This window comes from Salvia hispanica, chromosome 4 (genome assembly GCF_023119035.1).
Source record: "Salvia hispanica cultivar TCC Black 2014 chromosome 4, UniMelb_Shisp_WGS_1.0, whole genome shotgun sequence".
Lineage (NCBI taxonomy): Eukaryota > Viridiplantae > Streptophyta > Magnoliopsida > Lamiales > Lamiaceae > Salvia > Salvia hispanica.
The window spans coordinates 33,063,793-33,082,289 of record NC_062968.1 but is presented as its reverse complement, the minus strand read 5'-3'; the positions used below and the strand labels follow the sequence as shown (position 1 = coordinate 33,082,289).

Below are 18,497 nucleotides of genomic sequence, written 5' to 3'. Positions count from 1 at the left end.
GTGTTGCAAGATTAAAATCTCTTTGGGCATGATATTTTTGTTTGATGTTGTTGTTTATTGTGTATAATTGATTTTTTTTATCAGTTATTAGCTTGTTTGTTGCAACTACATAGGAGTATTAATTAATTAGTTGTAACAACTTTCGCTAAAATTTATTTTAATATGTACCACTATATAACAACATTGTCACTGTAATAAACACAAACTAAATCGTCTCACATTCTTGTCTATATTTGTACAAATCATTTCGAATGTATATTGCAAAATCTTAACAAATCATATTATATTCATAATATTTTATCATATTATGTGGTCATTATGTCAACAAAATAATAAATAGCCGCTGGCTACTTTGGCTAGATGCCAACCACAAATAACAATGATGTATCAATTTTAATTTAAGAGAGCCGGAACCAATTTGTACCAAATCTATTCAAAAAATGTAGCTTCAAATAAGCGTGATTTTAAAGTATGTCTGCCTTCAAATTGTTTAACCCGATAGATGATGTGCATACACTGGAATGTAGGAGTTTCGTTGCATCATTATTTCTCCAACCAACATTTACATATATAAGTGTTTATTATGTGAATGATTCCGTATGTACATAAGTTTATTTTTGGGCATACCAAATATTTTGACGACGCGTGGAGGAGAATACTTCCTTCTTCATAATTTAAACTTATATTCTTGAGCATAAAAGTAGTATTTTAAAAAAAAAAATCATTTTACTATATGCATGCAGCAGCATACATATCCCTTTTTTTTTTTACTTATATGATGATGGTTATCGATGAGGGGATGATATTGATCTCTGAACCTCTCCATTTATAAAAGAGAGGTCCCTTAACTGCTTCGATGTCTTCAAATGGATTGATGTATCTAAGGATGCTTGACGTAGGTAGGCGTTCTTATTAAAATATACTATAGTATATTATTTATTTTTACGATAACGACCGTTGTCGTTGAAAGATATGTTGATGATTTTCAATTACTTATTTTTTCAGTTGTATGCAATTAGTTATAATATTAAAATTAGTTCATCATACATTGTTAAAATTAGTTCATTTTTGAGAAAACAAAATGGTCCGATATTCTAGTAAATGATTGCTAATTTGTTAGTAGGATTTGATATAATTTTTATTTTATTTTTAATATTAAAATGAAAATAGTGAAACTTTTGATAATATTAAGATTAGGAGACAAGGTGCATACAACGTTTATCTAGAAAAATTAAGAGTCTGTTCGGTACACAAAATTGAAATTGAATTGGAATTTTATGGAATTAAGTTATAATTCAATTTCAAATCCTTTATATTTAATTTGGTGGATATAATAGTAAGAAATTGTGTAGCTAGTGTGCGTGATTATTTGGAATTCTAATATTCTAGTTTTGATATTGAATTCAAATTATAAAATTGAAGAGGAATTTCAATTATAATTTAATTCCAAATTCAAATATATTAGGATACCAAACATCAAATTCGGAATTGAACGCTCAAATTTAAATTCCACAGCCTTAGTTCCATGTTACTGACTTCCAATGCATTTCCACCAAAAAACTTGTTTTAACCAATCCTTCAACGATAATGGGATGTAGGCGTTGAAAATGAATTCCAAATTTAAGATTTCTTACTTTATTCGAATAAGAGGATTTGCGTACAAGAAAAATCGTTTGCACGAATAAATAAGTAGAAAAAGGAGTAAATAAACAAATAAAATAGTTATTCCACTTTAGAGCATCCGCAATAGTGCTTAGGCCAGCCATAGGCCAGCCATTCTCTCCCCTGCCACGTCAGCAACACTAAAAAAACCACCTGCCACATCAGATTTAGGCCAGCCATAGGCCATGGCCGCTTAATAAAAACAATTCAAAATATACTACATTTACGGAATTAAAATTACGATTAAAATACGGAATTCAAATTTACGACACATATACTAAAGGAGAATTCATTAATTGCATTTAAAAAAGTTACATAGATAAAAAAAAATTACATGCATAATAAAGAAAAAAAACTATCGCCGTGCATTCCTCCGTGCCCACAACTCTTCAATTATATCCTTTTGGAGTTGAATATGAGCATCCACTTGGCGCATGTTGGCAAATTCCTTGAGGCGGCCGGCTTCATCGAGTGGTACCGCATGTCGTACACTAGGGGTGGCCGTTCCGTGGCTTGGACCGGCTTCATCGTCACTGACCCAACTATTCAGTTGTACGCCTTCATCTTCGACGATCATGTTGTGCAGATAATGCAGGCGTACATTTCGGAAACGCATCCGACATCCCACAAACGCGTTGGGCCCTTAATTGCCGCCCATCGAGGCCGGAGCACACCAAATGCGCTCCACGTCCTTGCGCGCCGACTCTTGGTCGTTGCGCAAAGTAGACCTTCTTTTCATCACTTGTTTGTCGGATCGTCTTCACAAAGACCGGCCACCGAGAGTATATCCCATCCGCCAAGTAGTAGCCCATATCATGCCGGTTGCCGTTGGCCACAAATGAGACGGCTGGACCGACGCCCCGGCACTTCTCGTTGAAGAGGGACGACGAGTTCGGGACGTTGAGGTCGTTGTTCGATCCGGCTACCCCAAAATACGCATGCCGGATCCTACAGCCGGTAGTCAGCTACGGCCTCGAGGATTATCGTGGGGTTCTTTGACTTGTAGCCGGTCGTGTAGGCCCCCTTCCAGAGCGGTCGGGACAGTTCTTCCACTCCCAATGCATACGGTCTATGTTGCCTAACATCCCAGGGAACCCATGCTTCTCCCCGCATGCATACGCATCAAGTTCCTTTACAATCTTCGGAGAGTAGGGCTTGAAGGTGCGCGGCCACCGGTAATGCGATCACGCCCACCGCGAACTTCGAGACATTTGTGGTGACGACTCACCGATGTGGAGGTACTCATCCTACATGTGTGCCTTGTAACGTAGGCCAACTGCTTGACTGCCGCCGTGCACTTTTGGATAGGGGTGTGGCGGGGTCTGCCCGGCCGCATCGTGCCTGAAGCGGAAACCACCGGATATTGACGCTCCAATGCCCCAACGATGCGCATAAACAACTCCCTGCGCATTCTAAAACGCCGCCGGAACATGTTGGCGGGAAACCGTGGGTACTCTGCAAAGTAGTCCTCGTACAGTCGCTGATGTGCAGCTACGTGATTCCGGTCAATCACCGCTCGGTGGTGGACAACTCGTGGAGGGCGAGGTATCGCCTGCTGTTCCACCATACGCATGTACCGCTCCATCCCGCGGTTCATGTAGGCCTCCATAGCCTCGTTCATCCTCCGTTCGTACTCCTCAGGATCCACACCACTACCACTACCGCTACCACCCGCGTTACTCATCGCTCGATGATGCTCTTGTATAGAAAGTTAGAGAGAGAGAAAACTCGTTAAAACAAGTGGTGCAAATGAAAATGAAACGAAAATCGCGTTTATATATGATTTTTAAAAAAAATAAAAAATAAAAAATCGGCGCTGGCCGATCGGGCCGCCACAATGGCGGCTAGCCGATCGGCCAGCGACGAGCGATCGGCCAGCCCACGCCGATCCGCTCGCCGATTTCGTGTTTGCCGGTTGCAATGGTTCGGCTAGCGCGATGAATCGGCTAGCCGGTCGCTAGCCGACCATTGCGGATGCTCTTAAAAGCTACTTTTCCCTCTTTGAAAATTTGTCACTTATTTCCATTTTCGACCGTTCCTAAAAGTTTTCACTTTTCACTTTTCACTTTTATCATTTTTGGTAGTGACATCACATTCCATTAACTCATTCTTACTCACATTTTATTGTAAAACATATAAAAATAGGACCCATGTGTCATCAACTTTTTCAACACACTTTTTATTATATTTTTTTAAAACCCGTGTCAGGTCAAATGTTAACGAATTATTAGGGACGGATGGAGTACTTTCCAAATTCCAATGATCCTTCATCTTTTATTCTTGCTAGTGGATCCATATTTATTATTTTGACTAGGGTGTGAATAGAATTTTGGTCGCTCTGTTATAATAAGTCATCACAAATTAATAATCCCTATTTGTAATATTCCAAAAATAAACAACTTTGCTTAATGACAAAATAATTAAGAAAAAAATGTCTGTGCATCCGGCTTCACCTTTCATCCTAATTAAATTATAGTTTATTAATTAATCAATTAATTACGGTATTCAATATTCATAATATATGCTCTTTTTTCCAACAAAGGTCAATATTCATAATTTGACTGTTTAACCTCGTTCATCAATATACAAGATTCAACCATGAAATTTGAGGTTGCTCTCTCTGTCGCAATTAATTAGTGGGATTGCAACGTCTGTCACACCCATTTTCCCTAATCGACCTCTCGCTCTAATGCAAGATATTTTCAAAACCATTAACAAAACCATTTTATAGCCATCATAACATCAAACCATACCATATGAGTCCGTGATATCAAAATCATAATCCATTAAGTTATATACACAATTGCAAATTATTAGTATTTGGATCTATACATGTCACATTACTAATGACTTTATACGCTTATATGCCAAAAAAAGTAAAAAAGTGTGCTAGTGACTGGTAAAGTCATGTTTGGTTTGGGAGCAAAGCCAACCCAAGTTAACATAGTGATCATGTCATTGATTTTATTATCTATGGAAACGTTTTATTGCATTAATGATATTTGGTTTGCTCTTGTCGTATTAGTTCGCTTTGGGATGTTTGGTAACAACTAACAATCTGTATATGGATGAAATTATCCTTTCAATTATTTAAAGTTTTTCAAAAGTATTCTTTCATCCCTAATACAAGTAGTTATCTTTACGTCGATAAAAATTAGTCTCATTTGTAAACGATACGAGTTTTAATGAAAAATTAGTAAAGTAAGTAATGTAGTAAGAGAGAATGGGAAAAAGTAGGTAGGGATGTCAATCGGGCCGGCCCATCGGGTTTCGGGCCAACCCTACTCGGGTTGCGGGTCAATCGGGTGCGGGCTTGTCGGGTTGTGATTTCTTTCGGGTTGTAAAAGTTCGGCCCTAACCCTAAAAGCTCGGGTTTCGGGCTAGTCCGACGGGTTAATCGGGTTGCTACCGATAAGGTTAAGGCTCGAACAATCAAATAAATCATGATGAAAATTAGTTATATTTATAAAATATAAAATATTTAATTATGATAAATTTGATATATATGCTTAAACTCAATCATAAAATACTAATATTTGTGATATTTCGTGAAATTTTACCCCATGTTAAAAATTTAAATATTCTTTTAGTGAGATTAATTTATTTAACAATTATTATATTAATAAAAATTCAATATATAATTTATATATTTACCATAAAATTGAAATTTATCTTTTTTTAGTTATTTATGTCATAAAATTAGTCAATGAAGTGTCGAGTTAGGAATAAAAAATTGAAAAATATAAATTTTACCGGGTTATCGGGCCAGCCCATCGGGTTTTCGGGTCTGGCCCTATCAGATTGCGGGTTAATCGGGTGCGAGCTTATCGGGTTTTATTTTTATCGGGCTAGAAATTTCCGACCCTAACCCTATAAATTTAGCGGGTTATTCGGGCCAGCCCACAGGTTACGGGCTACATTGACATCCCTAAAAGTAGGTAAAATAGGAAAGAGAAGAAGAAAAAATGGAATATGCGAGAAAGATTTTCCATTTTTTTTTAATTGAGACTATTTTTCTTGGACATCACAAAATAGCAAAATAAGAATCTTTTTATGGACGGAGAGAATAACATAAAAATAGTGCATTCATTTTTGTTCCCGCTCATCACCACTTCTGCCTTTTACCACACCCACGAGAAGAGAAATCAGACCTCGACTAGGTATGTGTTCATAGGTGGCTAATAATATTATACTCCCTCCGTCCCCACAGAGTATGAACATTTGGTTCGACACGAGTTTTAATTCATAATTGGAAAAATAAGGGGGATAAAGTTTTTAGGTCATGTTTGGTTGCCAAGATTCTAGCTGAGAAAATAATTTGAATCTTTAATTTTTAAATTAATATGTTTATTTTGGTTTTTAATCAAATTGGGAAAGTAATCATAATCCCTAAATAAGGAAAATAATACAACTTTCTAGGATTCTAAATCCTAACTTTTTTTAGGATTTTGTTCCCAAGTTTTAGGATTTTTACGTATTTATTTAATAGAGTGGAGTATATTATTTTATTCAACTATCATTATTGTTGTATTATTATTAATAATTAATATTTTAAATTATGAATCAAACTCTTAATTTCAATATATTAAATAATTATATTCACAATTATAATTTTAATAGTTACAATTATAGTATTAGTGTATTGTTTACTATTAATAATAAATAACTACAATATAATTATTATATTTATATTTTTATTATTTTAGAAATTAATAATTAATTAATGAAGTGTTAATGAAATTTATTAAACTATAATATTAGTAAATATGATTATAATTTAATTATATAGTAATAATTATATTTATTATTTTATCATTTAAGATTCTATTGTTATGAACTTATAAATTAAGAAAATATAAATACAATTATTAAATTATCCATCACAATAATAATATAATTATTTTATTATTATTATTATTAGTTTATTAATGAAAAAATTAGTTATTGTATTCTTAGTTTAGTGTTTAAATAAAATAAAAAATTTAAATCTTGATATATTCCAAACACATGAAAGTAATGTTGTTAGGAATCATATTCCAATGATTCATTTTCCTTGCTAACTTTACTTTCTTGTTAACTAAACATGACAGTATTGTTGTGGGGAATGGATCTCACCTCATTAAAGAGAAATGAGTTTCCAAAATTAGAAAGTTCTCTCCCCTTTTGATAATAGATGACATAGTTGGAGAACGGCATGAGATTTTAGGAGATGTTGTTTTGTGCCTTTGGTGGAGAGAGAAAATAGTATATTTATATTAATGTGAGATAATTTTTTTCAAACAAGAAAATGTGACATTTTTTATGGGACAAACTGAAAAGGAAAGCGTGACATCTATTATGGTAGGAGGAAGTACTTTTCAAAAACAAAATAAAAAGAAAATAGTTGATACTTTTCAGGAATAAAGAGAATACTACTTCCAACATTGAGCATGATACTTCATCATGGATTCTAGCTAGTGGATCTAATTCATACTTCCTTCGTCCACAAAAAATAGGGCACATTTACCATTTTTATCGTCCACAAAAAATAGAGCACATTCATTTATGAAAAGTTTTTAACAAATAATAACCCTACATATCATTCCACTAACACTGCTTTTCGCTTACTTTTTTCCATCTCTCTTACTTTACCAATTTTATATTAAAATCCGTGTCACACACTAATTGTCCTATTTTTGTGGACGGAGGGAGTAGATTGATTGAGAGGAATTAAGAAAAACGTTTTGGACGAGTGGATTTGCGAAATTAATAAAAAAAGAAAAGTAGAAATAAAGATATTAATAAATTACTACGTACTGTACTACTTTAAGTTCCATATTCCAATGATGAGCATCTTATTTATAGTCCAATTTTCAATGATGAACATCTTATTTAAACTTCTAACATTGACCATGATACCTCGTCCTGAATTGTAGCCGGTGGATCTAATTCATAGTATCTTGATTGAGAGGATTTAAGAAAAATGTTTTGCGCGAGTGGAGATTTGCAAAATTAATAAAGACAAAATATTGAAGTTCCAAATTCCAAAGATGAGCATCTTATAATTCTAAGTTCTAACATTAAGCATGATACTTCATCCTGAATTCTAGCTGGTTGATCGAATTCTTTTTTATTCGGTGTGGGTCGATTTTCGGTCATTCTCCTTTTAGTAATAGTAACAAATTAAACGTCATCACAAATTTAAAAGTCCTCATATTATATTCCAACAACAAACATTTTTGCTTACCGACAAAATCACTGAGAAAAGATCTGTGTAGTGTACATCTTGATAAGCCTCCATCCCAATTATACAGTATTTAGTTAATTATATTGCGTCATCAATTTTCAGCTTTAATTTTTCCATACTTAATTTACTTAATTAGGTGGTTCAATAATATTATTACTACTATTCAACCAGAGCATGTGCTATGTGGATTTTCGTGCCTGATAATCTTTCATGTTACAATTAATGCAAAAAATAAATTTAGTTTCGGTGGTCAAATAGTATGAAATCTGAAACTGATCATAATTCTGAAATTGTTTATTGTCAACAAGCTGAGGAAGAAAAAATGATTAGATAAGTAGAAAAGTAGTAGGATAGTTATCAATTTTGACTTGCATGATTGAGGGTTTTACTTGCCATACCTCCTCCACTAGAGTCAAGATTAGTATAAAATTGTTCACACGGTATGTGATGCACACACCTCTCGAAATTTACATGTATATATAATCCCCTCTTAAACTCCACAAACTCAACTCATAATAGTATTTTATTTCTCCCTCTGCCAAACCCACGGCTTAGTTCGGTATTTTACCCTTCCTTAAGCATTAATTTTTGAAAGCTACTTTTCCCAGCTAAGCCAAGATATTTGCCTATTTAACATCGTGAGTAGCTTCGATCGTTTACAACAATTCAGTTTGTGGTTTCTATTTCTCTCAATTGGTGGTTTGTAACTTTCTATAACTCTCTCTGTCTCTCTCTCTAACTCAATCATTCTTCTTCACTAGGTAGCTAGCTTTTTGCATCTAAGTTTTTTAGAGTTAGTCTCATGCATATACTCGTGTTAATTGTAATTCATGCTAGCTTCCTAAACGAGTACTACTAGTAATATGGAGTATTTAAAAATTTGGATAGGTGTGAGAAAATGTGGAGGCTTCAGACAGCGGAAGGAGTGGATGGGCCGTACCTCTACAGCACAAACAACTACGTGGGCCGACAAACTTGGGAATTCGACCCGGATTATGGCACGCCGGAGCTCCGACAAGCCGTCGATAAAGCCCGCAGTGATTTCTGGGACAACCGTCGCCACGTCAAGCCCAGCAGCGATCTCCTCTGGCGTCTTCAGGTTCTTTTTTCACCCCTTTTTTTTAAATTACACCAACAAATTCCGTCCCAAGGAAGATGACCCCTTCCTTGGGCGGCACGAGATTTTATGCAGTTATATTTTGTGTGGTAAGAGGAGAGAGATGGAATAAAGTAGAGATAAAAGTGTTTCCATTTTAAGTAATGAGTCATCTTAATTGGAACAAACCAAAAAGGAAAGTGAGTCATCTTCAATGGGACTGAGGGAGTAATCCAAAAAACTCAACCTAAAAAATATTTATTCCTTCTAAGTGAAAGTTGATTTGTGAAAAGTGGTTATTCTTATTGTTGAAAGTGATTATTTTTGCATAGGAATAATTATTCTTATTAATATATTCCCTCTGTTGTCCCACTTCAATATAGTTGAGGAATATTTTTGGATTTCGCATTTAAAAAAATATTAAATATGTTACACATTTTATCAAAAAAAAAACTGGATAACTCAAGTACAATAATATTTACTGCTAAACTATGTGAACTACAAATAGAAACTTTGACCCGAGTTGTGAACTGATATAGTACTAATAATAATATGCTAAACAGCCGAATCAAAGTGTATGATTTAATTATTTAATTGACCTGAGTAGTTACGTACCTAACTCCAATAATATTTATTTAAGTACCAAAACGTGAGCAAATTAGTCCATATTAGTACGGTGTTGACCACTAATTCAACGACTTCAATATTTTATTAATATTAAAAAATGGTTACATTTGCAGTTCTTGCATGAGAAGAATTTCAAACAGACTATACCCCCAGTGAAGGTGGGTGAAGATGAAGAAATCACCTATGAAGCGGCCACCACCACACTCCGGCGAGCCGTCACCTTCTTCTCCGCCTTGCAAGCTAGCGACGGCCACTGGCCAGCCGAGAATGCCGGCCCCCTCTTCTTTCTTCCACCTTTGGTAAATACTACTAGTACTCCTACAAATGCTTATAAACATTTCATCTCAAAACTTACATGATTGTTTTGTAGGTGATGATCACGTATATCACCGGCCATCTCAACTCTGTTTTCCCGGCAGAGCATCGCCGGGAAATCCTCCGCTACATATACTGTCATCAGAATGAAGACGGCGGGTGGGGATTCCACATAGAAGGCCACAGCACCATGTTCTGCACTGCTCTCAACTACATCTGTATGCGTATATTAGGCGAAGGCCCCGAAGGAGGCCTCAACAATGCTTGCAGCAGAGCAAGGAAATGGATTCTTGACCATGGCACTGTCAAAGCTATCCCTTCTTGGGGAAAGACTTGGCTCTCTGTATGCATCCTTCATACTTTACCATTTTTCAAAAATAAATCTACCAAATTACCTAAATATATCTTGATTTTGATGTTTATAGATATTGGGAGTGTTTGAGTGGATAGGAAGCAACCCAATGCCCCCTGAGTTCTGGCTACTTCCATCTTTTCTTCCTATGCATCCAGGTAATCAATCATTCATTCATTCAATTCTAACCATACTAGTTTAAGAATACTTGTCTCTTAATGTATTTTTTCTTGACCAAAATGCAGCAAAGATGTGGTGCTACTGTCGCATGGTTTACATGCCGATGTCATATCTATACGGTAAAAGATTCGTTGGCCCGATAACTCCCTTAATCATGGAGCTAAGGGAAGAGCTCTATGATCAGCCTTATGAGCAAATCAATTGGAGGAGCATCAGGCATCTCTGTGCCAAGGAGGATCTATACTACCCTCATCCATTAGTCCAAGATTTGCTTTGGGATAGTTGCTACGTGTTGACCGAGCCTCTTCTGACTCGTTGGCCTCTGAATAAGCTGAGGGAGAAGGCGCTTGAGGTCACAATGAAGCACATCCACTACGAAGATGAGAACAGCAGGTACATCACAATCGGATGCGTGGAGAAGGTGTTGTGCATGCTGGCATGTTGGGTGGAGGATCCCAATGGAGACTACTTCAAGAAGCATCTTGCAAGAATCCCGGATTACCTGTGGCTCGCAGAGGACGGGATGAAGATGCAGAGCTTTGGCAGCCAGGAGTGGGACACGGGCTTCGCTTTACAAGCGCTTCTAGCTAGTGATATGGCTGATGAGATAGGCGAGACTCTCAAGCTTGGGCATGATTTCGTAAAGAAGTCTCAGGTAGTATAGATAAAATATACCAGAATCATTGATGCCTCAGTTTTTGAATTGATATTTGACATTATGTTTTTTTTTTCTGAAGGTCAAGGATGATCCTTCTGGTGACTTCAAAAGCATGTACCGCCATACTTCTAAAGGGTCGTGGACGTTTTCAGACCAAGATCACGGGTGGCAAGTGTCTGATTGCACTGCAGAAGGATTGAAGGTATGCAGCCATTTTATCATCAAAGGTTTACTGTGGCACGAATGGAGTATTAACGACAATCCGATCATCCCTTTTTTGTACTGTTTTTTCAGTGTTGTCTTATGTTCTCCGTGATGCCTCCTGAGATCGTGGGCGAGAAAATGGAACCTGAAGGATTATACAATGCTGTCAACATACTTATTTCCTTGCAGGTATATTAGTATATCTATATCCTAAATACAATAAAATTTTATCAATTGTGATTAATGTTTTAGATGATAAAACACACTTGAATTACTCACTGCAGAGCAAAAATGGTGGTTTGGCTGCTTGGGAGCCGGCAGGAGCCTCAGAGTGGCTAGAGGTGACTTATTTTCTTGTTTCTCTCAAGCTGTTCACATTTACGAAGACTACATCATTCTTATAGATATTTTGAAACTGTATTGCAGTTGCTGAATCCTACAGAGTTCTTTGCTGACATTGTGATTGAGCATGAGTAAGATCAATCAACTACAACTCTCTTGACTCCCCTTTTCAAACCATGCACTAGTAAAATAACGCTGACTGATTTAGGTATGTGGAGTGCACTTCATCGGCTATCCAAGCGCTTGTTTTGTTCAAGAAGTTGCACCCTCATCACCGCAAGAAGGAGATCGAGACCACTATCATCAAGGCTGCTGGCTACCTTGAAGATGTCCAGAGGCCTGATGGCTCATGGTACATTCAATGCTTGCTTCCTCTGCTTTTGCAATGGTACATGATCTGTGTTGTGCTAACTAACGATGAATGGTGGCGTTGTAGGTATGGGAACTGGGGCGTTTGCTTCACGTATGGTACTTGGTTCGCCCTCGGAGGACTGGCTGCAGCCGGCAAGACATACAATAACTGTGAAGCAGTAAGAAGAGGTGTTGGTTTCTTGCTGAAGTCACAAAGAGGTGATGGTGGATGGGGAGAAAGCTACCTTTCCTGCCCAAAGAAGGTGACATTTTCTTCATGTCTGAGTTAATTACATCTACTACTTAGTAGTATTTTCAAATGCTAATTCTGTTTTATTCGAAAATAGGAGTACGTCCCACTAGAACATGACCGGTCCAACTTGGTTCATACGTCGTGGGCTCTGATGGGCCTAATCCATTCAGGCCAGGTTAGCCTTTTCGTCTCGTATTTTATTTTATTTTATTTTATATCGTCTAGTATGTTTGTTGAAGATTATGAAACAAGAAATTGATAAGATGGCATTTGTAATATGTAACAGAGTGAGAGGGATCCTACTCCTCTCCACCGTGCAGCTAAGCTTCTGATCAACTCTCAAATGGAAGATGGTGATTTTCCCCAACAGGTAAAGACTATAAAACAAAAATTGATTAAAAATAAATTTCATAATGGTATATATTTATTTATTTGTGAAATGATTGTGCAGGAAATTACTGGGGTTTTCATGAAGAATTGCATGTTGCATTATGCGGCATACAGAAATATATATCCACTATGGGCTCTGGCAGAGTACCGCAAGCATGTATCATTGCCATCAACAATTTCCTAATCCTAAATGATACTACTATGGATAATCCACTTTATATATATTTGAATAATTTTTTTCAACTGTAGCTTTATACTCTTCAATTCAATGTGTAATAGTTGTTAATTTCTTTTCTTTATGCCATTAAAAATGTTGTATTACAGAAAATAAGTACCCCATATAAGAAATACAAATAAATGCTATTCAGTTCGAGTTTTTGTAACACTTTATGGTACTCCTATTAAAGAATCTATTAATACGATAACAAACACATAAAAGTTTAAAAAAACTGAATAAATTAGATGGCTTACCGAAAGATTAGTACGCTAGATAATACTCCCTCCGTCCCAAGTAATTTAATCCATTATTTCATTTTGAGTCGTCCCACATAATTTAACATACTTCACTGTTACCATTTTTGGTAGTTGACCCCATATTCCACTAACTCATTTCTACTCACATTTTATTCCTTTTGGCAAGCTCCTTCTAGAAGGAAATTCTAAAGCTCTATAATTATAGCTAAAACATGTGAAGTTATATTTCCAGGTAAATGTGATGAATCCAAGGGAAACTCAGTCTTTTGTTGCAAGTTATTAGTTAAAGTTGTGGGGAAATGGACATAGAAGACTGGCAATCAATGGAAAGGATCACAAGCGTAAAGCCGGAAAAAGTCGTACGCCGAAGCATGTCACACGGATTTGACTTTTAACATAAGAGACAAAGGAATATCTAGAACTGGTCTTATTTGTTAGCTAAAACCTCGATTTATTGAACAATACAAGATCCTTGAGGAAGTGTCCAGTGGCATGTTAATTAACACTACCACTAAGTTTTGCGAACGTACACAACGTATTCCACGTCTCCCAACTTTGAAGAAACATGTTCGTTCCAAATACGCGATTCGTCGCGAAGAAATCACACTGGCACCTGACCTAAGTTACGAAGAAAGGCCGGTGGCAATCCTAGATCGAAAGTTGCAACAAATTTAGAGTAAGTCAATTGCTACAGTAAAAGTGTTGTGGAAACACTACGGGCAGGAGGAAGCAACATGGGAATTAGAAGAGGAAATGAAGGAAAAATATACCGACCTTTTGCCTAGATACCTCCTAAATTTCGGGACGAAATTTCTTTTAAGAGGGGTAGAATGTAACAGCCCGAACTTTCGTACGTTAATATTATTACTATTATTATTATTAGCTTAAAGACAAATAATAAGTGATCGTTGTAGTATTCAAAACCTGCCCTTTTTGTTTATAATAATCGATCTTGGAATTATAAATACTCGTTGCTTCGTTCGCAAATGAACATTTCAAGTACAACTAAAAGAGTAACACCAAATAAAAGTAAGAGTCCATGCAGCCATTCAACGTTCGCGATCGCCCTTCAAGAAAGTCCGGTATATCACCGGGAATAGCCGTGGATGTTATTTTTTCCTACACCAAAGCCACGAAATTAACCCGGTCTTACCTACACCAAATAAATACAATAATAATGATATTAATAAATAAATAACTAATAGTTTAATAAATAAATTACTAGTAAAGATAATAATAATTGATGGAGATAATTACTATATGGACGGCTAAGTGCATTTTTACACCTCAAGTATGATGGAAGGACAACTTTGTCAGAGAGCATTTAATGAGTCTGCAAATAATCAACGTTTCATAATCCTTCTAAACTTCCTCTAACCTCTCCAGCCATAGGATTAAACCTTTTCACCTGACAAAGAGATAGGAATGATATTTAACAGGAATGTTGTCAGTAATAATAATCAAAAGTATATAAAAACCGTAACTTTATGATTCCATACCCATCCCTTTTAACAAAAACATACCAACTTATACACACAAGGCATAGAAAGGAGATACAGAGTGAGATAAAGAGTGAGACGGTAGCAACAAGAAGTGCAGACTCTTGCAACTAATTATGCACTGTTTTTTTTTAAAAAAGAAAGGTTATCTTTGCAAGTTAAAGTTGGAGCGAGAATTTCAAGTTAAGGAAATTAAACGAACGAGGTGAGCTTTCTTATACTAAAAATACAAATTATATTTTGTGAAAACTCGAACTCATGTTCGTGATTTTAATAATGTTGTCTTGCCATAAATGTTTTGTGTATGATTTCTATCTGTTGGCTAAGGCCAAGTGAATTATGAATGATGATATATAAGTCGAATTCGGGTCCCAGTGAGGGTGGTGTCCCCGCTCGGACTAGTGTACACGGGATACCTCTGACCGTGAACGGACGACAGAGAAGGTGATCGTGGAAGGTGGCCACCTTCCCGACACAAGGATACCTCTAACCTGTTGGGCAGAGAAGGTGATCGTATGAGAACACCATCTCAGGGCACAAGGATACCTCTGACCTGTTGGGCAGGGAAGGTGACCGTATGAGAATACCATCTCCGCGGCACAAGATGACCAGATATGGCTAAGTACATAAAAAAAGGGGCTGCAACCCAATGTGAATATTTTTAGTAAGTTCAGGTCTTTTCAATAAAACCCCTGAGTGTTACTGTGATGATGGCTTGACAATATTTTGAAATGTATATGTGTATCTTTCGGCAATGTGTTCACTGAGTGTACCTATGTACTCAGCCCTCCATATATTTCTAAATATGCAGGTTAAGCGGTGGCAAAGAGGGGCGATGTTGAGCAGAAATGGCGAATGTGTTTTAGTTGATCAATGCTCGGATGCATCGTGTCTCCATACACGGTGTCACTCTCTCTTGACTCTTCCGCTGCAATGTAATTAACGAGCTTATATTCTTTTGTATTATGCACTCTGATATATTTTCCAAGCTATCTCAAGTTGATGTCATTCCAAATTTCAGTTTTGTCGAGATTCCCCTTTCTTCCCCGCTTCTTTAATCCTCCCCTAGTCGCGATAAACCGTGTTTGCTATCCTTAGCAAAGTGCGGTCGTGACAATATGTCTCCATGTGTCGCATAGCAAACATACCACAGTTAGAGGTGATGCCTTTTATCATCCACTTCACGGGAAGCAGCTCCGTTTTAGCTCGTCCAAGCATACGTCCGTAGGTTACACAATGACACTTCTCCAATACATGTATAAAACACAAAATCTGCCGACCAGAAACAAAACATTACCCTCTATACGAATTGAATTATTGCTTGCATCATAATATGATATTTCACTTTAAACCTATAGCAAATTGCGTCATAAACATACCAGCTTTTCCACCACGATGCCATATCTCGTTCTAATATCCCCTCCAGAAACTATGTTGTCTAAAATCTGCACAGATTTTTTCAAAAAATCAAAACATACAACGTAATAGAGGTAGCCTGCACGAATTGGGAAAAAAACCTGGCAGAAAAGTCAAGTATTTGTTACTGCATTACTTCGACTCATAAATTGCATTGTTAACATGTAACAAATTGCATTTTAAATATGTAAACATTGCATTTTATACAACTATTACCAGATTGTAGTTGTCCCATTTGAAGTTGTCTATGTATTTTACCTTGTCCAACACCCTCTCCTCAAATACACTCATTGCTTCATCCTCATTCCATTCCGAATGCTGAGCAAGAACGATATAACTCTGCCACTAAGAACAATATATAAAGGTCCAGAAATGCAAAAACCAAGTATGTATAAATAACCTATACTTACACTTAGGAATGTACTCAGGAACAACCGAGAAGGAGATTCGGGTGACTTGTACTTTTCATTGTAATTTAAGCACGCACTCCACCCATTCTCAACACCTTCATCAACTCTGGAGTATGGAAGCATCGATAGGAGTTGAGTGTGCGTTACTGACATACCGTTATAGTTGTAAACAACCAACAGACAAACATGCAATTTAATTATCATTAGTATGCAATATAGCAACCTCCTATACAAATGGCAACCAAATTTCAGAATATATAGTGCTAGAAAAGAAGTGCACTACATATCGAGAAAACATGCAGCTTCATTACACATAAGTTCCAAATATTATTTTGACATACTACATATGCAACATCAATCTGTCAGACATGCAATTTTATTATGCATACTATGCAATATAGCTCCTTCTCGTATAAATGATAAACAAATTACACAATATGAAGCAACAGCAAAGAAATGCAATACATATAGGAAAAACATGCACTTTCGTAATGCACATCTTGCAAATTTAAAAAGAGAAAACAGAAATCGTCTATTATGCAGATACCTTCTTCACCATTCCCCTCGGGTGTTTCTTCGCTATCAGATCCAGTACGATCTTTATTAACCTCCTCCAGATCTCTAGTTGTCTTCCTTTTGCTTCCAATTACAACTACACATCATTAAAGGAAAAACACTAGTCCACTCATTAGAGACAAATCAATAACTACATAAATTGCACAGGCAAGATTGAATCAAGCAAATCGTCATGCATTATTTCAATCACAAAATTTCATCTACTGCATTTCTATCTATTTATTACAGAGTAATTCAATCACAAAATTCAATTTACTGCACAAACTTGTGAACATTATATCTAGTTACAGATTATCATCAACCAATTTCAGATTTCAGACAACAATTATTATAGCACATAGATGAAACCCCTTACACATTAATAATGATACATTGCAGAAACCACATAGATTTCATATTTCGGAACCTCATACGCGACAATAATGATACACTACAGAAACTAATTCAAACACAAGCAATTAAGCGAAACGAAAAATGCAATATTTAGCACTATTAATAATTTAATAGTGTTGAGGAAGAATCAAAACTAGAAACTCATACCATATCTGATTCTAATTAAAACATTATACTACAAAAACCATTTACTTAACAAGCAATACTATCATTACTTAAAATGCAAGTAGAAGAATCATAAAATCACAAACCATATTGGAATCTACTAAAATATCATCAATTCCATGAATCTAATTCCATTTAGTGCAAAAATCATATGAGAATCTAATTAAAACATACACTACCTAACCTCATGAATCAAAAACAGACTCTAATAAATTAAAGTCGATCAGAAATTCCTTACCAAAACACGACTCAACAAGTACAACAAGTTGATTAAAATGAGCGTGAATGCTTCTCAAGACAAACTTCAACAATCGAGTAGAAAATTAGGCTAGAAACTCTCCAGAATAAGAAAAAAAATCAAACACAAAACAAGCAAGTATCTTCATTAAAAAATGCAATTATCTCTATGAGAAATTGAGAAATTTCTTCAAAACGACTACAAAACCGGGATGCCTAAAAAAACTACTCCAGTCGCAGAAAACTGACCTTCAACACGAGTCACCTATAGTCATGAAAGTGCCAAAATACTAGGATGAATTCACCGTATGTCTAGGGTTTTCCACTGATGCAATCGCCGCCTAGGGTTTCCATCGATGAAATCTGCTATGGATTCGGATGTGATTTGCGTTGGTGGGGAGAGTAATGGTGGGAGTGGGGAGAGAGAGAGTCACAAACCGTTTCCGCGTTTAATTAAAGGATATTCAAATCTTCTTTAAATTTAATTGACGAGCAGTGACAAAACTACCCCTGATAAGCAATATTTACAACACGAAAATGCAATTCGTGCTCTGTTTCTGAAAATCAGTTAGAGCCGTCTATAATATGATCCAAGGGTTGAAATAAGATGTATATTAGCAATCTAAATAAGGGGGCACCCTAGTGCTCCCCTATATATATATATATATATA

General features: G+C 36.2%; 2 protein-coding genes across 7 annotated transcripts; one reads left to right on the top strand and one right to left on the bottom strand.

Moving 5' to 3' along the window:
* Nucleotides 1–8,401: 8,401 nt before the first annotated feature.
* LOC125222443 (beta-amyrin synthase 1-like) lies at nucleotides 8,402–13,029 on the top strand. Its single transcript, XM_048125064.1, has 15 exons — nucleotides 8,402–8,587; nucleotides 8,777–8,987; nucleotides 9,725–9,910; nucleotides 9,982–10,269; nucleotides 10,352–10,436; nucleotides 10,524–11,113; nucleotides 11,196–11,318; nucleotides 11,411–11,509; nucleotides 11,605–11,661; nucleotides 11,747–11,793; nucleotides 11,871–12,014; nucleotides 12,099–12,276; nucleotides 12,361–12,441; nucleotides 12,553–12,636; nucleotides 12,718–13,029. The coding sequence occupies exons 2-15, from the start codon at nucleotides 8,787–8,789 to the stop codon at nucleotides 12,838–12,840; spliced, it is 2,286 nt and encodes a 761-aa protein (XP_047981021.1). The 5' UTR covers nucleotides 8,402–8,587; nucleotides 8,777–8,786; the 3' UTR covers nucleotides 12,841–13,029.
* Nucleotides 13,030–14,076: 1,047 nt separating this feature from the next.
* LOC125185284 lies at nucleotides 14,077–18,228 on the bottom strand. Of its 6 annotated transcripts, none has more exons than XM_048081799.1 (8): nucleotides 18,076–18,228; nucleotides 17,003–17,107; nucleotides 16,456–16,601; nucleotides 16,262–16,390; nucleotides 16,009–16,074; nucleotides 15,778–15,901; nucleotides 14,388–14,538; nucleotides 14,077–14,283 (listed from the first exon to the last, which is right to left on the bottom strand). In XM_048081799.1, the coding sequence occupies exons 3-7, from the start codon at nucleotides 16,576–16,578 to the stop codon at nucleotides 14,525–14,527; spliced, it is 456 nt and encodes a 151-aa protein (XP_047937756.1). In that variant the 5' UTR covers nucleotides 16,579–16,601; nucleotides 17,003–17,107; nucleotides 18,076–18,228; the 3' UTR covers nucleotides 14,077–14,283; nucleotides 14,388–14,524. The 6 variants fall into 6 exon arrangements, with proteins under 6 accessions (XP_047937756.1, XP_047937755.1, XP_047937752.1 ...); XM_048081798.1 differs by having other exon boundaries at nucleotides 14,417–14,538; XM_048081795.1 differs by lacking the exons at nucleotides 14,077–14,283; nucleotides 14,388–14,538 and adding an exon at nucleotides 15,075–15,268 and having other exon boundaries at nucleotides 15,403–15,901.
* Nucleotides 18,229–18,497: the final 269 nt, after the last annotated feature.